The sequence below is a fragment of the Mauremys reevesii genome, linkage group 20 (assembly GCF_016161935.1).
Source record: "Mauremys reevesii isolate NIE-2019 linkage group 20, ASM1616193v1, whole genome shotgun sequence".
NCBI lineage: Eukaryota > Metazoa > Chordata > Testudines > Geoemydidae > Mauremys > Mauremys reevesii.
This window is the reverse complement of record NC_052642.1, coordinates 23,459,823-23,487,524: the sequence shown is the minus strand read 5'-3', so window position 1 is coordinate 23,487,524 and position 27,702 is coordinate 23,459,823. Positions and strand designations below refer to the sequence as shown.

Below are 27,702 nucleotides of genomic sequence, written 5' to 3'. Positions count from 1 at the left end.
ACAACTTGTTTATACTGCTCTATATATTAGACACTGAAATGTAACTACAGTAGTTATAGTCCAGTTGATTGATTTTATAACAATATGGTAACAATGAGAGAGTCAGCCATTTTTCAGTAATAGTGTGGCTGTGACACTTTTGTGTGTTTTGTCTGATTTTGTAAGCAAGTAGTTTTTAAGTGAGGTGAAACTTTGGGTACACAAGACAAAACAGACTCCTGAAAGGGATACAATAGTCTGGAAAGGTTGAGGGCCACTGTTTTTCGGCATTACCCTAAGGGACCCACAGAGTAACCCTGTGTTACTGTCTTTATCTTTGGAAGGATACAGAGTTGAGTTGCCCTTGTTCTGATTTGAACCTTTGGTTCCACAGAGACTAGGTGTTTTAAAACGGGCTGCTTAAACCTTTGCACTATTCCCTGCAGGAGCTTCATGCAACCTCTCTGTCCACCTTTCATCCCAAAGGATCCCATGGCACTTCAGCACTGCGCAGTAGGGTAGCACCATTGGTGTGGATGGATCCCCAAATAATACCCTGAGTTGCTAAGCACTACTGAGTGTCTCCTTCCTATTCTGTTGCTTGGATATTTGTAGTTACAAATAGCTAGTTTTCAAAAGACATTAAAAATTCCACTGATTATAACAAATAACTAAAATTTGGCTATCCTCAGAACCCACAGTGGTGCAATTAGTGACTTGGAAGGACCCAGTGATAATACAGGTACTACTAGCAGCCAGATGTTTGGTAGCTTGTTTTTGGAAAAGGACCAATCCCCCAACATTAGTATGTTAGAGAAACAAGGAATACAGTATTGCAATGGGGAAGTGACAGCCTTGTATTACGATCAAGCAGATTTTACAGTGTATGGCTACTGTTTCTGGAGTCTGAACAACATAAATATCCAGATAACGCTATCAAACAAATGAGTCTTTTGAAGATAATGAATACCAGGGAATAGGCAGAAGTGGAGGAGAGCCAGGGGACCCATACGAGGGACACGTACAGCAGCTGGGTATGCTATATATGATTCATAAAAAGAAAAATAACAGAAAAAAGGGACATTTCTGGACCACCTCACACTGGAAGTCAGAATCACTGTTCATATTTGGATAATATGTGCTGTGGACTATGGGCTAAACGTCTAAAATGGTATTCGTGGTGTTGCTGGGTACAGGTCTGAGGCCCCCCCTCCCCTTTGAGTCTTTGCATTTAAATAAAGTGGAATTAGAATGTGAGCTGGGAGTTTATCATACTTCTGTGGCAATATGAATTTACTAGGTCAGAGTTAATAGGGATCTGTATAATTTAAATAATTACATCTTTTCAGTTCAGGTATGTTGATGACAAAATATCTATTTAAACTACTGACTGACTCTCTGAAAATCATAAGAACATAAGAAAGGCCGTACCAGGTCAGACCAAAGGTCCGTCTAGCCCAGTATCTGTCTACCGACAGTGGCCAATGCCAGGTGCCCCTGAGGGAGTGTGATCCTGCCATCCTCATCCATCATCTGACTCCTCTGAGAGACAGACAGAGGCTACCCATCCCATTAATAGCCATTTTGGACTTAGCTACCATGAATTTTTATCCAGTCCCCTTTTAAATTTTTTTATAGTAGTAGTAACAACCTCCTTCTCAGGTAGAGTTCCACAAGAGTTCTGTGCGTGCGTGAGAAGAAACTTCCTTTATTTTTTTTAAACCTGCTTTTTATTAATTTCATTTGGTGACCCTAGTTCTCTTATTATAATAATATATATAAATATTTTTCCTTATCCTCTCTCAACATCATCTCAACATTTTATATACCCTCTATCATCCCCCCCCTTTCTTCTCTTTCTTTTTGAAAAGTCCTAGCCTCTCTCTTTAATCTTTCCTCATATGGGACCCTCTCTAAACCCCTAATCATTTTAGTTGCTCTTTTCTGAACATAAGCTGCTTTAGGAGAAGTGCCTTTTATTTTTTAACCTGATGAGGTGATTTGAAGCAGGGGATACCTAGATGGAGTTTGGCCTGGCAATTGCCTGTAGTGGGTTATAGGCAATTGCCAGTTGACTATCAGGATGAAATTTCTGCTGTCACTAGATTTTGTTGGAATAATATTGTGGTGGTTGTTTCCAGAGGCTAGAGCCAGCCTGAGTGGCAGAGTGGTATTTATGATTTCACTCTTGGATTTCCTGGCATTGCAATGTATGGAGGGTGGGTGGCGGGAGGGTCATTTAGATTTTGTAATAAAGACAAAGAATTGCAAAATCTAAACTAGAAATGTGTACTGGTGTTTGGGTAGAGCCTGCAGGCCCCATAGTGGTAGGCACTATGCACTCCCGCTGAGAGGTGATCCCTGCACTGAGCTGCTTACAGTCACACTAGACACAGGGTGGGATTCACAGAGATCCACATTCCAATTTAAATAAATCTTGTTTGATTTTGAGCATCCCCCTGCAGTTAATTGCTCTTGAAGAGTATTTTTGTCCGAGGTGCTAGTCTGGGAGGTGCTAGTCTGGATGCGTCATGGTGCTTCAGTGTGATGTCTTTCATAGGGTTTAAGGCCAGAGGTGACCATTGTGATCAGCTGCTAGTCCGTGATTTCTCAGCCTTTCAAAGGGACTCCCTTTAGTGCCATCTTGTGGAGCTGCACATACACACATGCCCTTAAACGATCTATGTAGGAGTTTGGGTGGATTTTCTGGTAGCTGTTTAAATCCAGTGACTAGGGCATCTCTCTTCCTTGTTTGTGAGTCTGAGCGGTGAGTTATGCCCCACCATGTACTCTGGCATTATTTTTCTTTCCTGAAGCCTAGATTGGCTTTTTCTCTCTTCTCCAGCAATGTTTATTCTGAAGTTGTTTCTGCAATGGAGTGGCTTCTGGCCAAGAGGAGTGTCGTCCTTTTGGGGAAGGAGGCATCATCTTCGCTATGCAAATACTGAAGGTTATGCTGTCCATCCCCCCTTTATCTCCTGTCACCCACATCACAGCCCCCATCCTCCAGGCAGAGGAGGTGTAGCTGAGCTGTTTCCTGGGACTTCTTGCCACTGCTGCTTTGCTCACCCAGAACAAGGCACTGTGAAGTGAGAGAAAATGCCAGTGTGCTGATATCTGTGCCTGTAACATTCTGACTCTCTGCAGTGACTCACTAATCACAATATGGATATATTTTTGTTCATGGCTTAACTTCTACAAAAACATTGGTGTACAGTATTTGTAGAGCTGTGTCACAGCACTCATGTGCATGTGTGTTTTGTTAAGCAACTAGGAGACTGCTGGGTTGATTGCATTAGTGACTGGTCTTGTACAGGTGTTTCAGCGCTGAAAGCAGCAATGCCAAAGCGACTCAGCCAGGCCGAATGCAGCTCCTGGCTTCCTTCGCCTAAACAGAGATGTAACCTACAGCTTGTGATAATCTGGCTTGAGCTGAGTGGCCTGATTGTAGTTAGCGAGACCTGTAATCTCTGCATTGAAGGCGAGGGTAGCTGCTATCTGCTTTGTTTTATTCCAGTTAAGGGCAACTTATGGGTTCTAGAAAGTTGTCACTGTGGCCTTGATCTGAGCAGAGTATGAATGCCCCTGGCCCAGCCTTGTATTGCTTGATGAGAGAAGGGCGGCTTCTGTGTGCGTGTCTCAAGGCAGGGGACTAGCGTTTTCCATCCCCACTGTCTAACGTCACAGTACTGCAAAGTGCCATTTCAAACCCTCAGTAAGAAGTGACGTACCTGATATTCACAAACTGCCTAGGCAGCAGGGCTTTGGAGCTGTACTCGAGCTCCGCTCCAGCTCCAGGCAAAAACCTGCTGCTCCACTGCTCCGGAGCTGCTCTGCACTCCAGCTCCAGGCTCCGCTCCAAAGCCCTGCTAGACAAGGTGTTAAAGTAACCAAATGCATTTGCTGAAATAAAAGACAGGAAGAATTAACCTATATTCAGTGTTAAGGAAGGTCATATTGACGTCTCACTACGGTATCACAGGCATAAAGGTAATTTCAATCTCAAGATTTGTGCACTCAACAGATTACTGGCACACCACAAACAGTGACTTTAAATAAATGATCAGGTTTAGTCACACACCTCCACAAACACTAGCCATGTATTTCTGTACTCAGTTACCTTGCTGCATTCCTGTTACCTTTAGCCAGATCACATAACTCTTTACCAAGTATACAATATCATCCTGGTCATTGGTTTCCGGTGCTGTGAGCGCTTTTTGCGGCAAGGGAGGCCTGCAGTAAAGATAATTACCCTCAGGAGTGTCCGCAGATGTAATTGTGGGGCCGAAAGGCCTGTCCCTGTGTCAGGTTAGATGCAGTTTCACACATTTTCCCAGGGTTCTCTAGTATTTCAACATTCCCCAACGACAGGCAACTCTGTGCCACCCAGTCTCCAGCACAGTCATTCTTTGAGACTCCCGCTTTCCATTTGACATGGCATCCAATGGGATTTCCGCGCTAGAGTTGGAATGAATTTCTATCCTCAACGCAGAGTGGAGGATGCAGTGTTAGTACCGGTATATATCTGATTCCACATCTCCATGGCAATAGCCATGCTCAGTTCTAGTTTCCATGCTAATTAATCTCTGCTTGCTGCCATTCACACTGTTTTTAGAGTGGATGATGCTGGAGCTGGAAATGGCTAAATGTCTCAAATTGAGTGGCTGTTTTGCACGAGTGCATCCAGTAAATGAGCTGCTACTTCTCAGTTGTGCTTCTGCTCACTGGACAAGCTGGAATGGAAACGTGCTCAAGGGAATGATGTGTCTGGAACGTGCAGTGAGGAGAACTTGGGCTCAGAATGAAAAGTTAGAACAGACAGAAGGTCGTGGCATGCTGGAGAGTTGAGGTGGCAATTCTGCCATCTTTGCAGCTGGCTTAAAAGGGTGAATTGTGGGCAGAGGGGTGAGGCTGTTCTACTTAGAAACTCAAATGTGTGAAAGAGCCGTTCAGCCTGCCGCTGGTGGTTTTTGTAATTGTTTGTATTTCAGGAGGCACGTATGATACACAGGAGAACTGTTGGTGGTTGGTTCATACACACCTACATGCCGAAGTAGGGATGTCAGTAATGTAATGAGACATGATATGGCTGTACTACAATGTTACACAGTTCATCTGAGGTAGTTGATGCAATAGCAATGTACAAAAGCATATTTAGATGTTTGTGGCCTTACTGTCTGGGAGAGCAGCTCAAGCAGATGTGGTAGGGATTGTGTGTGTGTGTCATTGCTAGACGTGCAGATGCTGGGGAGGAGATATTCTGTACAGGGGTCGATATATGGGTGACAGGCTGACGACTGGCCAGGAGGTGGAGTGATGTCATTCTAGCCCAGAGCTGTTACTATTTGTCCGTGTCTCTAGTATGTTGTAAAGGGAGTGCTGGCTAGAGCCAGGAGTCCCCAGATAGCTTTGGGACTGTGGAATCTGAGCTCTGAGCTGCTCATCTCTTTAATGTCATGTTTTTTCTGCACCATATCTCTGTTGTGAGATTTCCTTTTGTGAGACATAGGCTGATGCATTTCCTTGCAGCTTTTAATATGTGTGAAGGTTTGGGTAGGTCCTCCAGGGATAGCCTAGGTCAGGAGTGGCCGACCTGAGCCTGAGAAGGAGCCAGAATTTACCAATGTACATTGCCAAAGAGCCACAGTAATACATTAGTAGCTCCCTGCTCCCAGCACCTCCCACCCACTGGCAGCCGATCAGTGCCTCCCCAGCCATCCCTGCACCTCCTGATCAGCTGTTTTGTGGGGTGCAGGAGGCATGGGGGGGTGGGGGAGGAGCGAGGGCATAGCAGGATCAGGGGAAAGAGTGGAATGAGGGCAGAGCCAGGGGTTGAGCAGTGAGCACCCCCTGGCACATTGGAAAGCTGCTGGGGCTGCCCCCAGGTCTAGACTTTCAGACTGCACAAACATGGCTGCTTACAGCAAATCTTGGGCCTTCTCCTTGATAAAAACATACCTAGGCCTGGGCTGGCCAACCTGTGGCTCTGGAGCCACATGCGGCTCTTCTGAAGTTAATATGCGGCTCCTTGTATAGGCACCGACTCCGTGGCTGGAGCTACAGGCGCCAACTTTCCAATGTGCTGCTCAACCGCTGGCTCTGCCACAGGCCTGCCCCCACTCCACCCCTTCCCGCTCCCCTCCCCCCGCCTGCCATCTCTAGCTCCTCCCCCTCCAAGCCTCCTGCACCCCACAAATCAAAACAGCTGATCGGGAGGTATGGGGAGGGAGAGGGAGGTGCGGATTGGTGGGGCTGCCGGTGGGTGGGCGGCACTGGGAGTGGGGACAGAGCTGATGGGAGGCTGCTGAGGTATTACTGAGGCTCTTTGGCAATGTACATTGTTAAATTCTGGCTCCTTCTCAGACTCAGGTTGGCCACCCCTGCTCTAACCCTTCTCGATCCATCTCCAGAGGCAGTGTCTGGTCTGCTTCCGCACCAGGGTGCTAGCTGGAAGAATTGTAAATGGTTCTGTTGTCTCAGTGTTACTTTTTGAAGCAGAGTCAGTTGGGAATGATGGTGAGTTGTAAAGCCACAGGTTCAAAGGAAACAAAAATAGTAAATCCAAACCACCACTATGGACACGTGGCTTGCCCTTGTGCTGATCTTGACTCTCCCGTTGCTTCCAGAAGCCACATTCTAATACAGTGGCAGTCAAAGGGTCTGGATCCTGGAAACAAACCTTAAAAGTCCTCGTCTAGTGCCTTCATTTCGATCCTACCAGTGAGTCTTTTGCTGTTCTCTGGTAATCTGTAAACATTCTAATCCAGAGTGGGGTTATTGTGACGCTGTGTAACTGTCACACTTTGTCACATCCAGACCCCTGGAGCATTCGGTCCTCTGAGGCCCTCTCCTGCAGTAAGTTTGCCATCTTTGACTCCTGGAGCTCTGTGAACAATGTGCTGCCTTGTCTGTCTAGGCTGGTAAGCAGCCAGTCAGCAATATACCCTATCAGGCTCCTCTAGCTTTTATTTCATTAGCCAAGTGTGACATTTAATCATGTTAAAACCTGAATTGAGGTTGTATGTCTCATAGGTTTCTGGGCAGCGATTAAGTGGTGCTGCTTTTCTGGATGAGACGAGCTCAGCTCTGTAATGATGGTTGCTCCTGTGATTTGGCTGCTCACTCAGACCAGGTTAAAAGCCTCTAGAAGCTCTAGGCTGTTGTCTGATTTGCATAATCCTTGGCAACTGGTATGTTCATGCAGGATGGATTATGGGTAGTTCTGGGGGCTTCATAAATGGTTTGAAATCCTGTTGCCTTAACTCTCTCCCTGTATTTGCAACTCTTTGGTTTTTTCTTCCTTGGTTGGTTGTAAGTGGGATTTCATGTTTGCCAGGTAGTTCTCTGTGGAGCGGGGTGTGAGACGCCGGAGCCATGTCTGATTTTGTGGAGAGCGAGGCTGAGGAGTCGGAGGAGGAATACAACGATGATGGGGAGGTTGTTCCGAGAGTAAACAAGAAGTTTGTAGAAGAGGAAGATGGTGAGTTTGCTCATCTGTCATCAGGCCCATCTGCTTCAGCGCTCTCAGCATGCCCTGAACAGTCATGGCGGCTCTTCCATCTTTCAGTGATTAGCAACGGTTCCTTCTCATCACTGTGGGGCGGAGGGTTTGGTGGTGAACTATAACCTTCCATCAGGCCATATAAGGCAGCACTCTCCTGAGAAACAGACATGCTGACTGGGAAATCTTGTCTCCATGGAGAAAACTACCAGTAGAACTCGACTGGTATAAACACAGCACTGTAGTTATATGGGCATAACTCCCCACAGGGAAGTGCTTAGTCTGTAGTAAGAGTGGCCGCACACGGCGTTATACTGGTATAGTTCTGTCGGTAAATTTCCCTGTATAGATAAGCCTTTAGTGCATTTTTGTGTAAAGGATTTGATCCCTAGTTATTCAGTTTGGCATCCTGTATCTGTGGGGAACACATGACAAAGCCATGGCATAATGAGCATAGGAGGGCAGGCTCTAGGCAGTCCCATAGAATGTTTTAGTGCCTTTCTTCCTTAAAGCACTTGGAAGCGTATTTTCTATTCCCAAGTACCAAATCACCTGCCATCAACATCTAGAACCACCTGATGCTACCCAGTAAAGCAAAGGAGTTCCCCAGACACACACGCAGCCCCCCTATTCCCTCTGCAGAGAGAGCTCCAGTGAGCAGGCCTTGGAGCCAGTTGGGAGAGTCTATGAACTTGGGCTTTGTTTGAGGGGGGCGTTTCAGAGTCTCTGGCCTTCTGCTCATTGCAGCCTGCCTCCACTGTTCAGATGGGCAGAGCTAGGGTAACCCTGCTGCTCGCTGGAGATGAATGTTAACTTCAACGGCACAAAATTGTTTCAGCAATGAGACCTCCTTGTAATGCTGTTCTCAATGCAGCCAGAGCCCGGTAAGGCTGCTGCAATGCTGGGCTTTTGATGTGGCCCCTGACCCCAACAGATAAGCTGAGAGAGGAGCTCATTGCAAATAACCTAGAATAGTCTGAGTGAAGTGTCCTGAGCCCCTCTGAAACTTGTATTACTGCCCATCTCAGATGAGGAGGAGGAGGAGGAGAATCTTGATGATCAAGATGAGCAGGGGAACCTAAAGGGATTCATTAATGATGATGATGATGAGGAAGAGGAGGAGGAGGAAGAGGCGAGCGACTCTGGCGATTCGGAGGATGATGTTGGCCACAAAAAGAGAAAACGCAGTAAGTTGTGTAAGCTGGGCTCTGCGGCAGGCAGTGTGGTGCAGTACGCACACCTGCCCTGTTTGAGCTGCTAGAGCTGCAGAGTGGGGAACAAGGGCTTCTCCTGGCCCTCCCGGGGTCTCATGCCTGAGCAGTAATGGCACTAGCTCAAGCTCTGTGCTGTGCGCTGCCCAGTACGGGGGAGTGTAACCTGTCCCTGCTCTCTCCTGCCAGCTTTCGATGACCGTCTGGAGGATGACGATTTTGACCTCATTGAAGAGAACTTGGGTGTCAAAGTCAAAAGAGTGAGTTCTTTTTTCCTGCCAATATTTTGCATGGTGAGGGACCTTGGCTTGGGTTAGTAAGTGAGAGGGGGAAGGTGGGGCTGGAAAGTTGAGCCCAGCATGGGTGTGTTACATGCACTGCTGTATGAGCACTTCTGGAGCATGGAAGTCAAGGACAGCCGTGGAGGCCAGGCCTTCAGTTCTCCCAGCCTGAGGGTGAGTGCTGGGGTGTTGGGAAGGTAGAGAGAGGTATGGCCCTCAGAATGATGGGCAGGGCTGTGCCTAGGCCCGGGGTGGCCCTGCACACCTGATGGAATGCACTGGTGTGCTGGTGCTCCCCGTGGTTGGGATACATTGCGGTGGGGTAGGGAGTGTTCAGAAGGGCTCTGGTAGAGAACGTGCTGCATTTATGTGGTGTCTGTGATGACAAGGACCTTCTGATTACTTTACTCTTGTAGCAAAAATTCAGGCGTGTGCGAAAAATGTCGGATGATGAGGATGATGAAGAGGAGGATTATGGGAAGGAGGAACACGAGAAGGAAGCCATTGCTGAAGAAATCTTCCAGGATGGGGAAGGGGAAGAGGGGGGCGAGGCTGTCGACGCTCCCATAGCTCCTCCAGAGGAGGAGGAAGAGGACGAGGAAGATGAATCTGGTAGGCATCCGTGGCCTATTGCTTCAAGTGCTTTCACTCCCTGCGCTTTGGGCCTTGTGCATATGAAGGCTTTGTCTGTGCCCAGTGTTTGGGTGGAGGAACTGATTGCTCCCAGGGTGGGAGTGAACTTGCTGCTGTTCGTGCTCTGCACCCACTTACTTCCCAAACCAAGTGTACAGCCATGGGGTACAGATGTGGCTAGGGAAGAGAATTGCTTAGAGTTGTTCTTCTGGCCTCACTTGCCCCCAGAATGGTGGTAGTGACAGCTTCACATGAAGGGAGCAGAGTACCTGTCTCTGGGCATTTGATAGCACAACTTCTGAGCCATTCAGCCCTGCTGCTGCCAGAAGTCCTCCCTCAGACAGCAGCCCAACATCACTGGCCAGCGGGAGGGGATGGACTGCACATATTCCTTCTGTTTAACCCAGTGACTGATATCCCCCCAGTGAGGCTTTTTCTGGCTCTGGTGACTTTGCCTTGCAAAGCTCTCTTAATCTTTGGGAGTGTGGGCTTAGCGCTGGCTGATCCCTGGAGCTCTAGGGGTTACACCTTCCCAGCAGGCACCTGGATGGTATAGGTGGCTTGTCTAGGTTAGCACCCAGCGATAGCAAACCTGTAGCAGAGGCTTGTCTGTGTGGCCCCCTGGGTATGCGCTATCAGAGCTCTGAATAGCCTAAACCCCATCCTGTGTCCAGATATTGACGACTTCATTGTGGATGATGATGGGCAACCCCTGAAGAAGCCAAAGTGGCGGAAGAAGCTCCCTGGCTACACAGATGCGTAAGTAGAAGCAGAGGTTTGTGGGGAGTCTACTCAGGTTCCTCAGCCCTCACAACGGCAGTCTGGCCAATTCCTCCCTACCCCCGTGTTGTCACATTGGGACCCTCCTAGGGAAGCCAAGCTAAGATGAAATCCAGGAGTCCAAGTCCATAGCTTGTGACTTTCTGAAGTGCCAAATCTCCCCTCCCCTGTAGAAGACTGCCCCTTTCTTGTAAGGACACCGACCAGTCATTTAGCAGGGGCATCCCCATGCCTCCCTGAGCCAGGCCCATACTTTATCTGCATCCTCCTGGTAGTGCCTCGGGAGTGCCGTTCCTATGCACTTCACCCAGTGCTGGGGCGAGGGACTCCCTCTCCCTGTCACTTTCCCAGTTCCTGCTCAGAGCATAGGTGTCATTCTGGGCCTGAAGGCTCCTCTCTCAGGATAGTGCTGCTGAGAGTACCAGATGTTTAGCTGGCCTGGAGAAAATGTTAACTTCCTCTGCTCTGGGCAGACTTGTTATAGTTCCACCAGGTTTATTTCCCTGATTCCTGAAAAGGGCATTGGAGGAAACGCCTCTGGTAAATGAGAAGGCCCTGCCATCGGGCCCTGGCCATCACCGAACAGCTCTGTAGTGCCCATGCTTTTCCTGGGAGGGGCAAGGTCTTGGGAGCAAGTTAATTGAAAATTGATTACATACCTCTTCTTTCCGCACAAAGCAACACGTGCCGTGAGTGAAGCTTCATGAGCTATGTAAACATCCAACCCATTCCCTGCCATGCTCGACTTGAAGCTGTGAACACAGGTGCCAGGGTGTACACACCCAGCCAGAAGGGTTTTCAGGGAACTTGGGGGTTAATGAAGCTTTGTCTCTCCTCCAGTGCTTTGCAAGAGGCTCAGGAGATCTTCGGAGTGGACTTTGACTATGATGAATTTGAGAAGTACAATGAGTACGATGAGGAGCTGGAGGAGGAATATGAGTACGAGGATGAGGAGGCCGAAGGGGAGATCCGCGTCCGACCCAAAAAGACTGCCAAGAAACGCGTCAGTCGACGTAGCATCTTTGAGATGTACGAGCCCAGTGAGCTGGAGAGCAGTCACCTGACAGACCAGGACAATGAGATCCGCGTGACCGACATGCCAGAGAGGTTCCAGGTGAGGGGTCTGTGCTGCTGAGAGGGCCTCCTGGCCACCAGCGAGAGCAGAGGGGGAGCTGATGGTCTGTAGCGCAGCTCTTTGGGGGTGTGGCCTGACTGTGGGCTAGGATCCTGGTTCCCTTATCCCCATGTGCTGGTGCTGAAAAGGCAGGATGGGAACGGCAGTGGGTTTCCCCTGGCCACTGGATGTGGGTGTGAAGTACAGTTCCCTAGCTGTCCCTGGTGCTGGATCCCATCCATTACAGCTCTTCATCATGAGAATGGAGATTACAAAGCGGAGAGAGAGCTTGCTAGGACTTTCCAGCCTCGTCTGTACCCCAGCCTAACTAATGCAGGACGTTTCCCACAAGACGTTTGCTAGTGCTTAGTTATAACCTCCTCTTCAATGACCCTAGCAATTGGCGCTTTCGCTACATCCTGCCGTGAGTGTTCCCCAGCCTGACATAGCTCGCACTTGGGATTTTTCCTGAGACTCAGACTCAATTTTCCCTCTTTTAATTTCATCCCGTTGCCCATAGCCCTGACCCCCTTGGAACCTTTAAGGTTCTCTGCCCTCCCCCACCCCCTGAACCCTTGGCAGACATTTGAACCCACCCTCCTGGGAATGAAATGCGTGAAGCAGCGATGGACCTTTTTCTTTTAAATATTGAATTTGAATTGGTTGGTGGTTCTTCAAATCAATGGGCCCTGCACATGGGAGTGCCACGTTCTTCTTGGGGGAAGAGCCGTGGGGTCTAGCCAGACTCCTCGTGCCCTGCTACACTGTCACATTACAGGTGGAGCAAGCCCGGGGATAGATAAGGTGGGGAAGATTAAATGCTGAGAGAGACAAGAATCTGATGGCAAAGTCACTGGTGCTCTGTGTGGCTACTGCAGGGAGAGCGCTGACATGGCAGGTGACTTGGAACAGGGCTAGACCCAAGAGGTGCAGAGTGATTGGAATAGAAGAGGCCATGGCACAAGTGGTTTGGGAGCCTCTGGTTTGACTTGCAGTGTCACTTGTGCACCCCTTGCAGAATTTTCTGCCAGTGATTCCCAAAAGAGCAAGCTGGTGGTGACCTAGCATGAGGCTGGGCACAGGTAGGTCCCGGTGTCCAAAGATACATGCTTTGAAAAGCTGCTGTCAATGGAGCCCCTAGGGCGCAGGCATTTTTGAGACCTTCCAGGCATGTGCAGAATGAAAGGAATGGTTGTGGGCCCCTCAGAACTGATGTGTAATGCAAGCCGCAAGTGATACATGGCCCTCCCTTCACCTACAGCTGCGCTCCATCCCTGTGAAGAGTGCTGAAGATGATGAGTTGGAGGAAGAAGCTGACTGGATCTACAGGAATGCCTTTGCCACACCTACCATCTCCCTGCAGGTAACAGGCCTCTCCTTGGACCCCTACTGGTCTAACTCTCCAGCATGCTTTGCTTGGGAAAACTCTTCCTGGACTCTTCTTGGAGTGAGGTGGTACCTAATTTACTGGCAGCAAAAAGTCCTGTGGCACCTTATAGACTAACAGACGTTTTGGAGCATGAGCTTTCGTGGGTGAATACCCACTTCGTCGGATGCAAGCATGCTCATGCTCCAAAACGTCTGTTAGTCTATAAGGTGCCACAGGACTTTTTGCTGCGTTTACAGATCCAAACTAACACGGCTACTCCTCTGATACTAATTTACTGGGACAGTTGATGCCTGGGTTCCTTACCCATCTAGTGGTGAAGCAGGAAGAGGATGGGGGCTAGGACACCTGAATTGTTTTTGCTTTGCCACTGATTCTCTCTGGTGTTGGGCAGGTCACTTTTGCATCTGGCTCAGTTTCCCTCTGAACTGAAGGGGTGATGCCTCACTCAGGCGGCCATAAGGCACTGTAGTTCATAAAGCTCTTGGAGCAGTGCTGTGGGGGTAGCGAGTGGCGTTAATCATCAGCTCGCTGCTACCCGTCAGTCACCTCCATCAGATGCTTCATCCAAACTGCACTTTGAGTCACAAAGGGCTGATGCTTTGGGCTCTCAAACCAGTGTCTGTTAATTGGGGACATCATGTTCCCTTGGGCTGGGCCTGTCTCCCCATGGACAAGAGCAGCCTGCCCAGTGTCCTGGGGAGGGGGCTGTGGGAAGCGCTAGACATGATATTCCCTCTTTCAGGAAAGTTCTGATTACTTGGACCGGGGCCAGGCCAGTAGCAGCTTCAGCCGCAAGGGGCCCAGCACCATACAGAAGATTAAAGAAGCCCTGAACTTCATGAGGAATCAGCACTTCGAGGTAGCTCGCCATTCTGCAGAAGGGTTGGGAGCAAGGGTCTAAGCTCGTTTTACCTTGGAAAGCAGCTGCCAATGTACTGGGGCCAATGGAAAGAGTTCCCGGGGGCCAGCACGGGCGGGGACAGCGCAGGGGCGCCTGGCTTTGAGCACACCTGGCCTTGTAGGAGCCAGAGCAGCTGCAGGGGAAGGCTGGATGAAGATTCCGTAGTTAAGAGGCGGGACGAAGGGGTAAATGGTGACTCAGAACTCCTGGGGCTGTAATCTATAATCCACACTCCCCTCAGCCCAGCCTGGCACCTGCACTGCTACCTAGAGACTGAGAGCCCCTTTGATTTACTTTTGTGGGAGTGCACATGGAGGGCAGCACCATGGCAGGAGAGGGCAGCTCCCCATAGCCCTTGGGTAACTGCATTTCTCCACACTCCTGACTGCCAGTAGGGGCACTGATGGGTCTCGTTTCCCACCTAGGTCCCATTCATCGCCTTCTACCGAAAGGAGTACGTGGAGCCGGAGCTGCACATCAACGACCTCTGGAGGGTCTGGCAGTGGGATGAGAAGGTGAGAGGCAAGGGGTTTGTTCTAGAATGATGCTTGTCTGAGATTTCAGCAGGCGCACTGTGTTCCCCACCCACTGTTAGTTCATCACCAGCTCAGCCATGTCCCCGACCCCCAGGTCTGCTAGGTATATCCAGCCCCACACAGGGACGCTGCAGCCCGTTTTCCTGACACTAGAGACCAGGCTGTCCCTTTTCGTGGGGTTCTGTTACCATTGGGCAATGGGACACACCTAGCTGGGAAGCACCTGGGAAGCACCTAAACTTGTCCGTGGTCTAGTGACTCTTCCAGCAGCAGTGAGCCAGGACCTCCTCTGCCCAAAGCCTGCTCTGCTTTGAGCGCAGCTGTCTGAGATGAGACCTGCTGTGCTTATCAGACGTGGGCTCAGCTGTCGGAGATGTTTCCTTGCTGACGAATGTTGTTCTAGTACCAGCAGCATGGGTGGTTAGGGACCTGCCTTGGGCAGCGAGATTGGAGGGAGGAAGTAGCAGTGAGACAGGGTCACAGGCAGTGGGTTCCAGACAGAGCGGGGTTAGCACACACTTATTTCTGCTACCATGTTACAGTGGACCCAGCTAAAGATCCGCAAGCAGAACCTGACCCGTCTGTTTGAGAAGATGCAGGCCTATCAGTACGAGCAAATCTCTGCTGATCCGGACAAACCTTTGGCTGATGGGATAAGGGCGCTTGATACCACTGACATGGAGAGGTATGGCCCTATAACTTTTTGTATTCTTATACAGCACCTTTCATCCCCAAGTGGCTTACAGACTGTCCAAAACGGGATCGCTTCCCCCCGCCCTGAAACGCAGCCATCTCTGGGGTGAACATGACCCACTGAAACGACAAGTGAGTTCAGGGCAGCTTTTATGTGCTGTTTGGGAGGCATCAGGCACTGCAGACTAGAGGGATGATGTTGCTGGAGTCTCCCAAACAGAAGTGAGCACTTCCTAAGGCCTGGAAAGGCCAACGAGAACTCTGGTGCAAGCGTGTCCCTTGCTTTACTTTATAGCCATCGGATCCCAGCACCAAGCACCTTTTCAGTATGAAATGGTCACACAGCAGCACAATGCGTGACTGTTGCAGTCTCTCTCTGTGAGTTTCTCTCTGAAGCCAGAGAGATGGGAAACAGACTGAAGCTTCCTTGTCTGTAAGTGCTCAGAGGGCAATAACCGGATTTCTGCCTCTGCCGGACTAATCAGTCACAGAGCTGGCTGCTTGTGCACGGGTCCCAGCTCAGGGCCACATGGGAATGACATGCTGCCTTTGCACACTGTAGGCTAAAGGACGTGCAGTCCATGGATGAGCTGAAGGACGTGTATAACCATTTCTTGCTGTACTACGGGCGAGACATCCCCAAGATGCAGAATGCTGCCAAAGCCAGCCGAAAGAAGCACAAGCGAATCCGGGAGGATGGTGAAGAGGCAGAAGGTTTGTCCCAAATGAGTTAGACTTTTCGCTCTTGTGACCCTGGGGCAGCTGGAGCTGCTGCTTTAAAACAATTGTGCGACATTTAGAGGCAGCACGCTTGCTCCTCCGTCAACCAAGCACGTGCCTACGCAGACATGTGCGCACGTGATCCACCTAGCCCCACCCCCTGTTCCCATCCATCTGAAATTAGCTCTTGATCTGTCACGAATCTTTCTAGGGATCCCTTCCCTTTGCATCTGTCCGGGAGACTGAGCTCTGCTGCTCATTAACCTACCCTGGAGCAAGTTGCAGCCACCCTCATCTTCAGTCTGCATGTGCAGCCTGTGGAAGCTATAGATTTCACCATCCCTGCAGATCAAACTAGAGCACTGAGTGCTTGGCGTTGTATTCCAGCAGGCCCCACCTCCAGTATTTGAAGATGAGGGTGGCTTTGAGCCAGCCATATTGTGGAATTCTGTAAACCAACCATTGTTCAGCTGCTCCTCCATCAGTCCAATCCATTCATAGCCAGTATGATCCCAAATGACATCCTACATCTTCTCAGGTACCAGAAACCCCATATGCTGCTCGACTAGCTGCCAAGACCACCAGCTTCTCCTGACACTGTAGGAACACAAGGCAATTACGGGTTTTCAGTGCAAAGTTCTGCAGCACGCTGAAAATTAAAATTGTAGAAGCAGAGTACAATTGAACTTACTGTCAGGTTGCAAAGCCCACTGGTACAGTACTGCTTGTTACTCACTGACTGTTCAGTGCACCCCTCCATTGAGCAGCTCTCTGAAGCTGCAGCAGATTCTCCAGTTTGGAGTGTCCCAGAATCCAGGGACCCTGGGGCAGGGGCAGTTCCAGCTTGCAGCAGAGTACACAGGACTCGTGCTCTGCCAGCCAGCACTGCAGCTGTCTAACGAGTGTCCCTATAGACACCGCGCTGAATACACTGTTCCTCTGCAGGTGAAGGAGAGGATGCAGAAGATGAAGAGCAGAAGGGGCCCGAGCTGAAGCAGGCATCCCGCAGGGATATGTACACCATCTGTCAAACCGCTGGGCTGGGTAAGGGCTTCTGCCTGGTGAATCGTGGTGAGCTGGCTGTGGGCGTGGAGTTGTCAGCATGCCTTGCTAAGCAGTGCATCATCAGGCTGGGAGTCGTAGCCTCTATTTAAACCTTGACTTGGTAGTTCTGTGTTGAACTCCAGCGTCCCTAGGAGTGAGTGTGGCTCCTGCGGTGCTCAGCTCAGTAGGCTGAAGGTTACCCTTCAGGATTCTCTTTGCCTGGGCGACTCTTGGGAGCGCATGAAGAACTAATCCAGTGACCACACAGCTACAAGTTAAAAAATGTTGTTTGTATTGTAAGTGACATGCACATCCCCATCCCCACAAGCTGAGAGAGCCCAAGCAATAGCCGAGGCTGTATTCATACTCCCGTGCCACAGGTACTGAGCAGTCTGGTGGATCTCTCAACAGGTGGGCATCGATAGAGGGGTGATTCCTGCTGGGGTCTCCCCTCAGGGGCTTCCCACTTTAACCCAGCCAGGGAACCTCTTTTATCTTGTTGTGACCATGCCTTGTGCATGTGCAGGAGGTTCCAACCCCCCTTTTCCTTATCTGTACTTCATACCTCCAAAATTTGGGGGCGCCCCACTTTTCATGGCCTGTTCTTAGTTCCCCTTTTTCTTATAGTGTCTTAACACTTACATCAACCTCTTTCCAGGGTAACCTGCAGCCAGAACAGAATTGTCCATGATGTTCCAATCAGGTGTCTTGTGGTCTGGATAGGGGACGTTATGGAAAATATGTCCCCATTGGCACATCCTTCACAGTAATCTTGTGGGCTTATTAGCATAGGGTCAGTCTTAGGTCAGTCACTCGGGTCAAGTCCTTACGCCTGAGGCCTGTGGTGGCTAAGCTGAAATCTTACAGGCCTTAGCCTACAGCTTGCTTTACAGCCGTGCTTTCCTTTCATACCTAATACAGTAACTCCTCACTGAGCATTGTAGTTCTGTTCCTGAAAAATGCAACTTTACGGGAAACGATGTTAAACCAATCCAATTTTCCCATACAATTTAATGTAAATGCGGGGGGTTAGGTTCCAAGGAAATGTTTTGAGGCATACAAAAGGCATTATATACTGTACTGTACTGTGGTTGGGAAGTGCCCTGGCTTACCCCACACAGGCACAGCCCGCTGCAGGCTAGGATGGTAGGAAGCACCTTTGCAGCAGCAGCTTCCTGGGAGAAGAACAGGTGCCAACTTTGTGGGGGCAGGGGATGCACTAGGCCTGTCTCTTCCTGTCCCCGCTCCACTCCAGGCACACCTCCTCCCACCCCCACTCCACCTCCTCGCGGGAGCAGCAGCAGGGCATAGGACTTTCTGGGAGACAAGGGGAGGAGCAGAGACACAGCATGGGTGGGGGAAGCACTGGGAGGGAGGGGGCAGAGAAGAGGAACTTTTGCAATGCTCCCTTGTAAAGTCGCTGCTTTTCCACAGAATCTTACAAGCAGTGGACAGAGCAGGCAGCCAAACGACGTTATGCGGGAGCATTGTACAACTTTAAACGAGCATGTTCCCTAATTGAGCAGCAATGTAACTTTGAAATAACGTTAAGCGGGAGGACGTTAAGTGAGGGGTTACTGTACATACTCATCACTCCAGAATACTTGTCAGTCTGATACTCCTATCATCCTATCCTACTTGTCTGTCATCACACAGTGATTCCATGGGACATAGCATGAGTTCCCCACGACAACAACACACAAGGATAAAATGAACTCATTGGCTGCGGAGTGGAGGCAGGTGTTAACACACTCTGGCGTACTGTAGCAGCTGCCCTGACTCAGAGGAGCCAGGCCCTGGCTACTGGATGTGGGTGGGTGGTTTTGGTCAGCATGTGCGAAGATGCACTTCCTTGCGTACTTGTGCATTCTCTGCCCTAGACGGCCTGGCTAAGAAGTTTGGTCTGACGCCTGAGCAGTTTGGAGAGAATCTTCGGGACAGTTACCAGCGTCATGAGACTGAGCAGTTTCCAGCAGAGCCGCTGGAGCTGGCCAAGGATTACGTGTGTAGGTCAGTGTGCAGGTGCCGCTCTGGGATGTGTGGGGGGGAGATGACATCAGGCACTCTCACATCCCGTGTCTCCTTTCAGTCAATTCCCAAGTCCTGAGGCTGTGCTGGAAGGAGCCCGCTACATGGTGGCCTTGCAGATAGCCCGGGAGCCGCTCGTCAGGCAGGTCTTGAGACAGACGTTCCAAGAGCGAGCCAAACTCAACATTGCTCCCACCAAGAAGGGTAAAAAGGTAAGGGAGAGGAGCACTGCTTCCACGGGTGTCTGCTGGGGGCTGGGCCTAGGCCAACCGATCACACTTCCATGGTTCAGTGATGTGCGTGCTCCTTCTGCCTTGAAAGGGAAGTGCTGAGTCCGGCCCGGCCTGCCTGCATTCTTGGGTCAGTGCTTAGGGTTTAGCATCTGCTGTGTGCTGGAGCCCAGCTTGGGGAGTGCTGGCTGAAGCCCTCCATGGCAGCTCTGAGACCTCTCTGGTGGTGTATAGTTGAGGTCCACTCCTCCTCCTTCCTAGTTATCGATGGGGCATGAACACTTGGGGGGGTGAGAGGCCAGCGTGGGGTTTACCTCAGGAGTTTGTCAGCATGCTGCCACTCAGCTTTAACTCCCACCATTTCATGGGCTTGAGCCCTTGCTGCCAAGACATTGATGCCAGCATTTATTCTCTGGGAGGGCCAGGGACGGTCTGTGAAGTCCTGTTGAGACTTTGGGAAAGGACAATGCAGCTTGGCAGGCATTGAAATCAGGGGATCTCAAAGAACCGTTCTTGACCTTAAGGCCTGGTCTTTGCTTGAATGTTAGGTCAACATAGCTAAGTCCTTCCTAGGTTTGACAGATCCCCACCCGAGTGATGTCATTATGTCAGCTTACCCCGAGAGTAGACGCGGCTAGGTGGATGGAAGAATGGTTCCATCAACCTACCTACCATCGCCTCGCGGGGCGGTGTTCCTGCATCACTGGGGAACCCCTCCCGTCAGCGTAGGCTGTGCCATGCTGTTGGGTTATGCCAGCATAGCCACAGCACTACCGCTATAGTCTGCATAGTGTAAACATGGCCAGGCTGGCTGCTAGTGTGTGCGCGTGTGGGGAGGGGTCTTGTTCCATGTACTCGTTACCCAAGGCCCCAGGGTGCTGAGTCACCAGTGTCTCGTCTTGTCTCCTCTCTCTGGGGGCAGGATGTGGATGAAGCGCACTATGCGTATTCCTGTAAGTACCTGAAGAACAAGCCTGTGAAGGAGCTGCGAGATGACCAGTTTCTGAAAATCTGCCTGGCTGAGGAGGAGGGGCTGCTGAGTATCGACATCAGTATTGACATGAAAGGCGTCGAGGGGTGAGGCCAGCTCTGCCCAAGCATTCTCCCCCCCGCGTCCCCGTAGCCTCAGAGCCCCTTTGACAGCGCCCCACTGCCACGCTTGTCCTGCCAACTTCCCTCTGGTGCTCCATCATGCAGTGGAGCCCTGTTCCCCTCTCAGTGGCAGCCGGGTTCACTGACACAGGAGCAGTTGAGATAATACTGTGGAATGAGACAGGGCCTTACGTATTGATCCTGGTATCAGGACAATAGACGTAGCAGGGTGACAGACGAGGCTTATCCCAACAGAGGCACCTAAAGTGCAGCCTGGGGAGCCTCCTCCACTTCCCCAGAGATCTGGTCTATGAATATGGGAGCTCCCCAGTGCAGTGCTCCAGCTGTTCCAGCCACCAGTCTGCTCCTACCTAGAGGGATGGCTGCATGCTGGGGCCTGCTGGTCTCTGCAGGCTGCCCCCTCATTATGCAGACTTGGGCGGGCTTTGGGCTTCCAGTTGCTAGCACAGCCCTCAGATGAGTAAAACCAGACCTCTGTCTGGCAGGCTGGCTAAGGGAACATGGGGAGAGCTAGCTCCTCCCTGGGGCTGGCCAACAGGGAGCTCCCTGGCCCTTAGGAACCACCACCTCACCGCAGCCCAGGCCTCTGCCAGCAATAGTTTAACTAGGAGTACATGCAAGAGCAGACCACAAGTAAAGAGACCCCAGCATGACCAAAGCAGCGCAGCCGTGGGAGGGTCTACAGGGTGACAGCCTAACCTGGGGCATAGTCCTCAGCAGCAGGGCAGAATAGGCTCTGCTGGGGCTGAAGCTGGGCACTGGCCTCTAGGGACCTGCAGCCCTTCCACATCCGCTTTGGGGATGCAGCCGTCTCCCGCGTGGAAGGCTGTAGGGCTCCCCGTTTCCTGAGGTCCCGGCTGCTCAGCAGGAACTGGCGTGACAGCCCCCCCGTCTCTCTCCCTCTCACAGTTATGGGAGTGACCAGACGTATTTTGAGGAAATCAAGCAGTTCTATTACCGCGACGAGTTCAGCCACCAGGTGCAGGAGTGGAATCGTCAGCGCACGATGGCCATTGAGCGTTCCCTCAACCAGTTCCTCTATGTGCAGATGGCTAAAGAGCTGAAGAACAAGCTGCTGGTGGAGGCCAAAGAGTACGTCATTAAGGTGAGAGGTGCTTGGGGCCCATGCTGACTCGTCGCCTGCATGCTGGGCTGGGCTGGAGTCACGCTCACAGGTTAGAAGTGTGGGAGGCAGTCCAGGGGAGAGTCCTTTGATGAGGGTACGTGAGGATAGTGAAGAGGCAGGAGGAAGTCAGTGACAAACCCACAGGAACATCCGTGAGTCAGTCTCGTTCCATTCCCCGGGTAGGAAGGAAAGAGGAATGTTAGCTACAACTCTAACTGGCCCATTCAGGGGTCACCTGCACTAGGGTACTCTACCCGTCAGACCTTGCAAATCAGGGCTCTAGTCCTTCAGTCCCTGGGCCCGTGGGTATGTGCTAGAGCACCATGGACAGGAGGTCCCTGGAGGATGCCCGGCTCTGTGTTGAAACAGGAATCTCTTGGTGCTTAGGGGATCCTGACTGCCACAGCAGTGAGCAAGGTAATTCCTTGGCTCTAGAATCAGATTAGCCCGGAGACCAGATCTGTCGCTCTAAGTGCTGTGCTGGGAGCTGCTGGCCTGTGAGGTTGTACAGATCCTAGCAGTGAGCTCTGGCCCCAAAGGAACACCCGGTAGCAGGCTGTCCCGGCTGGAAGGAGCAGCATCTCTAGCTCTGTTGGGCTTCTGTGTCTCACCCCAGCATCATGCTCAGGGCAGGGCACTGTCTGCACCTTGCCCAATGGAGGCCCGTGTGCCTGATGGGATGTGAAGGGAGGGAGACTGGCTTTCTCCCTCACACCCCTCCCTCTTCCTGTCCTTCAGGCTTGCAGCCGGAAGCTGTATAACTGGCTAAAGGTGTCTCCCTACCGTCCAGACCAGCAGGTGGAGGAAGACGATGATTTCATGGATGAAAATCAGGGGAAGGGAATTCGGGTGCTGGGCATTGCATTCTCCTCTGCCAGGTATGAGGGAAAGGGTTGCTCCTGAGTTTACCTGCCATACCAGCCTGTTCCGGTCACTTCAGGGGGACCCTGTTTGTTTTGCAGAGACCACCCCGTGTTCTGTGCCCTGGTTAATGGCGAAGGCGAGGTTACAGACTTCCTCCGGCTGCCGCACTTCACCAAGAGACGGAACGCCTGGCGGGAGGAGGAGCGGGACAAGAAGGTGAGCTGGGGCGGGGGCTGTGTTCCCTGGCTTATTCCTGGAGTGGGACAGTGCATGTGGACTGCAGTCAGCAGCAAGCGATCCCAAGCACGTTGGTGAGAGCTGAGTCTGAGACGTATCTGGCTGCATCCTGCCGACGGATCAGAATTGGGAGCAAACCTGTGTACTTGTGAATGGAAGAGTCCTGGACTCTAAGCCCTAGGTTCAGTGAGTGGCGAGGAGGGGGTGTGTTCTGGCTGTGTGAGAGGGTCGTAAGCAAGCACTTTGGAAAGCGATCTCTGCTGCACACCAGATCAGGATGGGCCGTAAGGCCAGTGCTGCATAAGGGGCAGGGACAGTCCGGGCTTTGCAGGTGCGATTGCTGAGGGACCCTGCTCGCTGCACCGGGAGCCTTTGGAAAAAGCCCACCCGGCTTACGGAAAGGCCAGAAACAGGCCTTGCTGCCCATGAGCTACAGATTGTCGGAATTGGTCCTTCTGCCCCCTTTGGAGCTGGCGTCACTGCTCCTGCGTTGCTGCAGTATTCAAGCTGCCATGTCAGGGTCCTCCTCTGCCCCACCAGCCAGCAATAGGCAGCATGGCTCAGTGGAGATCGGGAAGGGCTCCTGGCTTCTGTCCCTGTAACTGTGTGAGCAGGTCACCTCTAGCCTCTCCCCAGCTGAGCCAGCGTGGCCGTTCCCGGGGCTGTCTGGGAAGGGCCAGGAGCCAGCGCTTAGCCCCGCTCTGTTCTGTCTGGCAGAGTGTCGTTGCAGGTCAGTGCCATAGGTAGGTTTGAGGATTTGCCCTGTGAAATGGAGCTCCGCAGCCTGGGACATGTGCTCAGCGCGTGGTACTGGGAGGCTCTAGTAACCAGCCTGTTTCCATGGAGCCTCTTGCTTCCTTTTCTGTGCTCCAGGCCCAGGATATCGAAACTCTGAAAAAATTCCTTCTGAACAAGAAGCCTCATGTGGTGACAATTGCAGGAGAGAACAGGTACGATGAGCTCTGGCATCCGCTTCCCACGATGCCATCCCTCCCCGGCCATTCGTTTTTCTTCCCTCTCCCCCTCCCCGCCCCTTGCCACCTGCCCATGTTGCACCTTCAGCTGGGTGGGACTGCAGCAGATCCTACAGGGGGAGGAGTTGGCTCTCTGCTCTGCAGTGCTGATGGCGCGCCTACCCCCGCAGAGGCGGTATCTGTCAGTTGCTCCTATCGCCCTCCTCAAGTGAAAATGCTCGTCCCAGAGCCCAGCTGTCTCCAGCATGAGACAGATCAGGCAGCCTGGGATGGCCCTGCTGCCCTGGAGCAGGGTAGGCCACGCCTCTCTCATGTGGGCCTGTGGCAGTGGGTGGCTTCAGTCCCATTGCTGGTGGTCAGCTGGCCCCTGCAGCAGAGTGAAGAGACCATGGCGAGTGAGCATCCTTCTCCTTCAGACCAGGCAGAAGTGGGGAGCTCGCACTGCCCAAGTGTCCATGGTCGGTGGTTGTATAGCAGAGGCTTCCGGGGCTGCCAGTCCAGCGCCTTTCACCAGTAAGAGCGATCTAAGCCGCAAACTGGGCTTAAGATGCCCCAAGAGACCTGCTGTGCATTGTTCAATTCACTGGCTGGCTTCTGATTTGGTGCTTTTGACTGACGGAGCCTCTTGCTGTTAGCACCCACAGCCGATGGTCAGTTCAGAGGGGCTGGGAGCTGGGGGTGTGACGTGCCCACTGCAGGAGCTGCCTTGGAGATCAGTGTGATTTGAGTGTCCAGCTTTCTTATCTTCCTCCCAATCCCCCTTGGCCATGTCTCCCCAGGGATGCCCAGATGTTGATGGAGGACGTCAAGCGGATTGTGCATGAACTGGATCAGGGGCAGCAGCTGTCTTCCATTGGGGTGGAGCTAGTGGACAATGAGCTGGCCATTCTCTACATGAACAGCAGGAAGTCAGAGGTAAAGCACCAATGTACCTGTTCTCTTGTGCTCTCTCCAAGTGGCCTGACTTTCCCTGGTCACTGGGAGGATAGCCCGTCTCACTGAAATCCCACCACCTTGGGCAGGCTGGAGGTCTCTGCTACTGCATGGTGATCAAGCCTTGGCCGAGGTGCGTCAGGATTTGGGGTTGGAGGGGCTTGTGAAGGGATCCTGCTGGGGCTGACTGAAGAGACATGCACCGAGAGACTCGGTGGTGGGTATGTATTGGCAAGGTCGGGATGGAGCCTTGCCCACTTGAGCAGAAGGGAGTTGCTGCAACCTAGCTAATATGGGAAGGAACTGGACAAAACGGAACTAGAACTATCCTCTCCTCCTTTCTGCCGGAGCCTTCTTTCTAATTGTAGAAGTGCCCTGAGAGCCTTTGAACCCCTCCCCCAACCTGCCCTGAGTGCTGAAAAGTGCTTTTTTGCATTGGTGTCACTTGTCGCTGGTGCTAGTGCTAGCAGTGGTGTGGGCACTGGCAGCAGTGAGAGCCTCGCGCTGCATCTCTGATCCTCTGCAGAACGAGTTCCGGGATTACCCCCCTGTGCTGCGCCAAGCTGTCTCCCTGGCTCGCCGTATTCAGGACCCCCTGATAGAGTTTGCTCAGGTCTGCAGCTCTGATGAGGATATCCTGTGTCTGAAGCTTCACCCTCTGCAGGTAACTGTTCCTTACGGGGGTCTCGGTCAGAAAGAAACGAGCCTGGGAACTTTCCACAGCAGGAACAGGCCCTAAGCTGAGCCAGCGTGGCGTCCGCCTGTTCTCGAATACGTCCAACTAGCACGACTCCTCCCTGCTCCCTTTCTCTAGAGCGCAGTGCTCATCTTCCTCGCGGCCTTAGAGCAGCCTTGTTCGCCACGATAAACCCCCACTCGCATTGAGCCTAAGGGAGGGGTTACACCTCTGAGGACCAGAGTCAGCCCAGATTTGCTTTTGAGCAGCATTGTGTAGACCTGCCCCATGGTGACCCCCTTCTCCCTCGGCAGGAACACGTGGTGAAGGAGGAGCTGCTGAATGCCCTCTACTGCGAGTTCATAAACCGTGTGAATGAGGTGGGAGTGGACGTCAATCGGGCAATTGCTCACCCGTACAGCCAGGCCCTGCTACAGTATGTTTGTGGCCTAGGGCCGCGCAAAGGGACTCACCTGCTCAAGGTAAGAATGGAGCTGTCTCAGCTACCGCATAGCTGACATTGTCGTAAAGTTACTATGTGCAAGCCTGCATCGTGGCTGCAGCACTGGGAGGCACAGCGTCAGGGCCTGCGCTCATGGTGTGTCTGACGGCACTGTCCCCACGGGGCCAAGAGAGTGTGGTTATTGTACTGCTAGTGAACTTGGAGCTGAGTGTGGGCCGCTCTCCCAGGTGTGGCTAGGAATCCTCAGCAGATCCGTCAATCCCAGCAAATCCCTGAGATGGCAGTAGTGTCAGCCAGGATGTGCTGTGGTATCAGGGGACACGGCTGCTTTAGAAAGCACAAAGTGAAAGGCCAAGTACCTCTCCTCACCCTGAGAAGTGTGGCAGTCCTGCCTGCATGTGGTGCTGCTTTTACATCTTCCCTTCGTGTGGCTTTGAGATGCTTCCTGTATGGCAAGGCAAGGGCCCATGCAACAGGAGCAGGGTGGCTGTACCAGATATGCCTTGGACCCCTCACTATTCAGTCTGAAGCCTCTTTTTCCTTGCCTGTCTTCCACCGGGGCTGGGATATCTGTTCCTTCCGTGTGCTGCATTGCAAAGCTAATGCTAAAATCTCCTCCCTTAGATCCTGAAACAAAACAACACAAGGCTGGAGAACCGGACGCAGCTAGTCACCATGTGTCACATGGGACCCAAGGTCTTCATCAATTGTGCTGGTTTCATCAAAATTGACACAGCATCGCTGGGTGACAGGTTGGTATTGGATGGTGCTACACACTGTGACATGTGAGCTGCATGGGCTTAGTACTTGACTGACTGGCTGAAAGGGATTCCATTCCCAGGGGCAGTATTCCTAGGAATTTCTGTGTGCAGCCTTTCATGTCCAGACAAGTGAGTTTATTACTGGTTATTAATCTGACTCTCTCTAGGCCAACTCAACCTAACCATTCGTGTGAGCCGTGCAGTACAGCACGAATTCGCTGCTGTGATTGTGCGGGGGTCCTTTGTGGTGAAGAGAAACCAAAGCTAGAATCAGTTCTTCCCTAGTTAGCGTCTTTGTACCTTTCACCACACAGACCCATAGACCCTTTTGTTTAGTTCTGGTCTCGCTCGTTGATTTATTTTTAACGCTTTTTTTTAACAGTCCCGAACCTGGGGCAATAGCACAGCACAAGAATTTAACTGGCTCATAAACTGGAAGGAAGATTGTGAGAGTTTGTGTGGAGAAATGTATAGAGCTTTAAAATAATGTTATTAACCAAAGCTAGTGTTAAATAGCAAGTGTGAGGGCAGTTTGAAACCAGTTTCTAATCTCTGGATGGTCTCTGGGCCGGGAACATGCTATGTTCAGTGCTGTGCTCTCTGGGCTGCTTCTTACTGTATCTCCCTGGGCTTGGGAGAGTCTCTGGGAACAAAGAGGGCAGCCAGGTGAACTCTTCAGCCTTGCTCCCCTCCCTGGGAGTTCTGGCCCTTCCGAGGGCCAGGGCCTGGCCGTTTACAGGACACAGACCCCAGGAACGTGAATGGAGGGTCTCTTGGACTGAGGCAAAGTTTCAGTACCTCTGAAGCAGTTTGTTGCAGAGGGTTGCATTGTCAACTAACCACACCTAATTAGTATGAGAGAGCAAATTATAGCCACAGCTTCCTGCTACAGGGTGCAAGCCCTGACGTGCAATACTCTTTTGATCAGACTGGCTAAAGTGCACTGTAGCAACCAGGCTATGCCCAGATGATGTGGGTGGCTGCAGGCTGCACTCTGCCTTTCTCGATTTCATGTTCCTTTAAGAGAATTCTTGTTCATTTAAACAGCGAAATTTTGCGGTGAACTGTGAAAGTGAATAGCAGCAGCAGCACATTCTCTTTAGTCATTTTGCATCTTATGGCCTTTGAATGCACCTCTGGCCTCCTGCAGAGTTTCCAGATTGATGTGTGTGTTTGAATTCGTTTAGCACTGATTCCTACATTGAGGTCCTAGATGGGTCTAGGGTCCACCCTGAAACCTATGAATGGGCAAGAAAAATGGCAGTGGATGCCCTAGAGTACGACGAATCGGCAGAGGATGCCAATCCAGCTGGAGCTCTAGAGGAGATCCTGGAAAATCCAGAGCGTCTGAAAGACCTGGATCTTGATGCCTTTGCTGAAGAGCTGGAGAGGCAGGTCTGTGAAGGGGAAGGGAGAGGGGGTGGAGCTGCCTTCCAGCCCTGAACTCTTGGGGTTTGATTGCACAGGGCTTTTCTAGCATGATCGCTAGCCTACATACATTAAACCATTCCATT

General features: G+C 51.6%; 1 protein-coding gene and 1 long non-coding RNA gene across 3 annotated transcripts in view; one reads left to right on the top strand and one right to left on the bottom strand.

Moving 5' to 3' along the window:
• Positions 1–27,702, top strand: part of SUPT6H (SPT6 homolog, histone chaperone and transcription elongation factor) — a 40,795-nt gene that overhangs the window by 1,201 nt on the left and 11,892 nt on the right. Inside the window, exons 2-25 of one of the 2 annotated variants that reach the window (XM_039508438.1) lie at positions 7,320–7,459; positions 8,509–8,667; positions 8,881–8,951; positions 9,389–9,584; positions 10,280–10,364; positions 11,226–11,499; positions 12,761–12,862; positions 13,632–13,748; positions 14,216–14,305; positions 14,869–15,011; positions 15,582–15,733; positions 16,685–16,783; positions 18,664–18,793; positions 18,873–19,023; positions 19,964–20,118; positions 21,064–21,259; positions 22,019–22,158; positions 22,243–22,360; positions 23,255–23,331; positions 24,135–24,270; positions 24,815–24,952; positions 25,279–25,446; positions 26,052–26,179; positions 27,376–27,583. In XM_039508438.1, the coding sequence (XP_039364372.1) occupies positions 7,354–7,459; positions 8,509–8,667; positions 8,881–8,951; positions 9,389–9,584; positions 10,280–10,364; positions 11,226–11,499; positions 12,761–12,862; positions 13,632–13,748; positions 14,216–14,305; positions 14,869–15,011; positions 15,582–15,733; positions 16,685–16,783; positions 18,664–18,793; positions 18,873–19,023; positions 19,964–20,118; positions 21,064–21,259; positions 22,019–22,158; positions 22,243–22,360; positions 23,255–23,331; positions 24,135–24,270; positions 24,815–24,952; positions 25,279–25,446; positions 26,052–26,179; positions 27,376–27,583 (3,339 nt within the window). In that variant the 5' untranslated portion in view covers positions 7,320–7,353. Of the gene's footprint in view, positions 1–7,315; positions 7,460–8,508; positions 8,668–8,880; positions 8,952–9,388; positions 9,585–10,279; positions 10,365–11,225; positions 11,500–12,760; positions 12,863–13,631; positions 13,749–14,215; positions 14,306–14,868; positions 15,012–15,581; positions 15,734–16,684; positions 16,784–18,663; positions 18,794–18,872; positions 19,024–19,963; positions 20,119–21,063; positions 21,260–22,018; positions 22,159–22,242; positions 22,361–23,254; positions 23,332–24,134; positions 24,271–24,814; positions 24,953–25,278; positions 25,447–26,051; positions 26,180–27,375; positions 27,584–27,702 lie in introns of both variants that reach the window. The other variant, XM_039508437.1, reaches the window with a different exon arrangement.
• LOC120387527 lies at positions 2,255–6,844 on the bottom strand. The gene is made up of 2 exons (XR_005590217.1): positions 6,659–6,844; positions 2,255–3,882 (listed from the first exon to the last, which is right to left on the bottom strand). It is a non-coding gene; the product is annotated as an uncharacterized LOC120387527 (long non-coding RNA).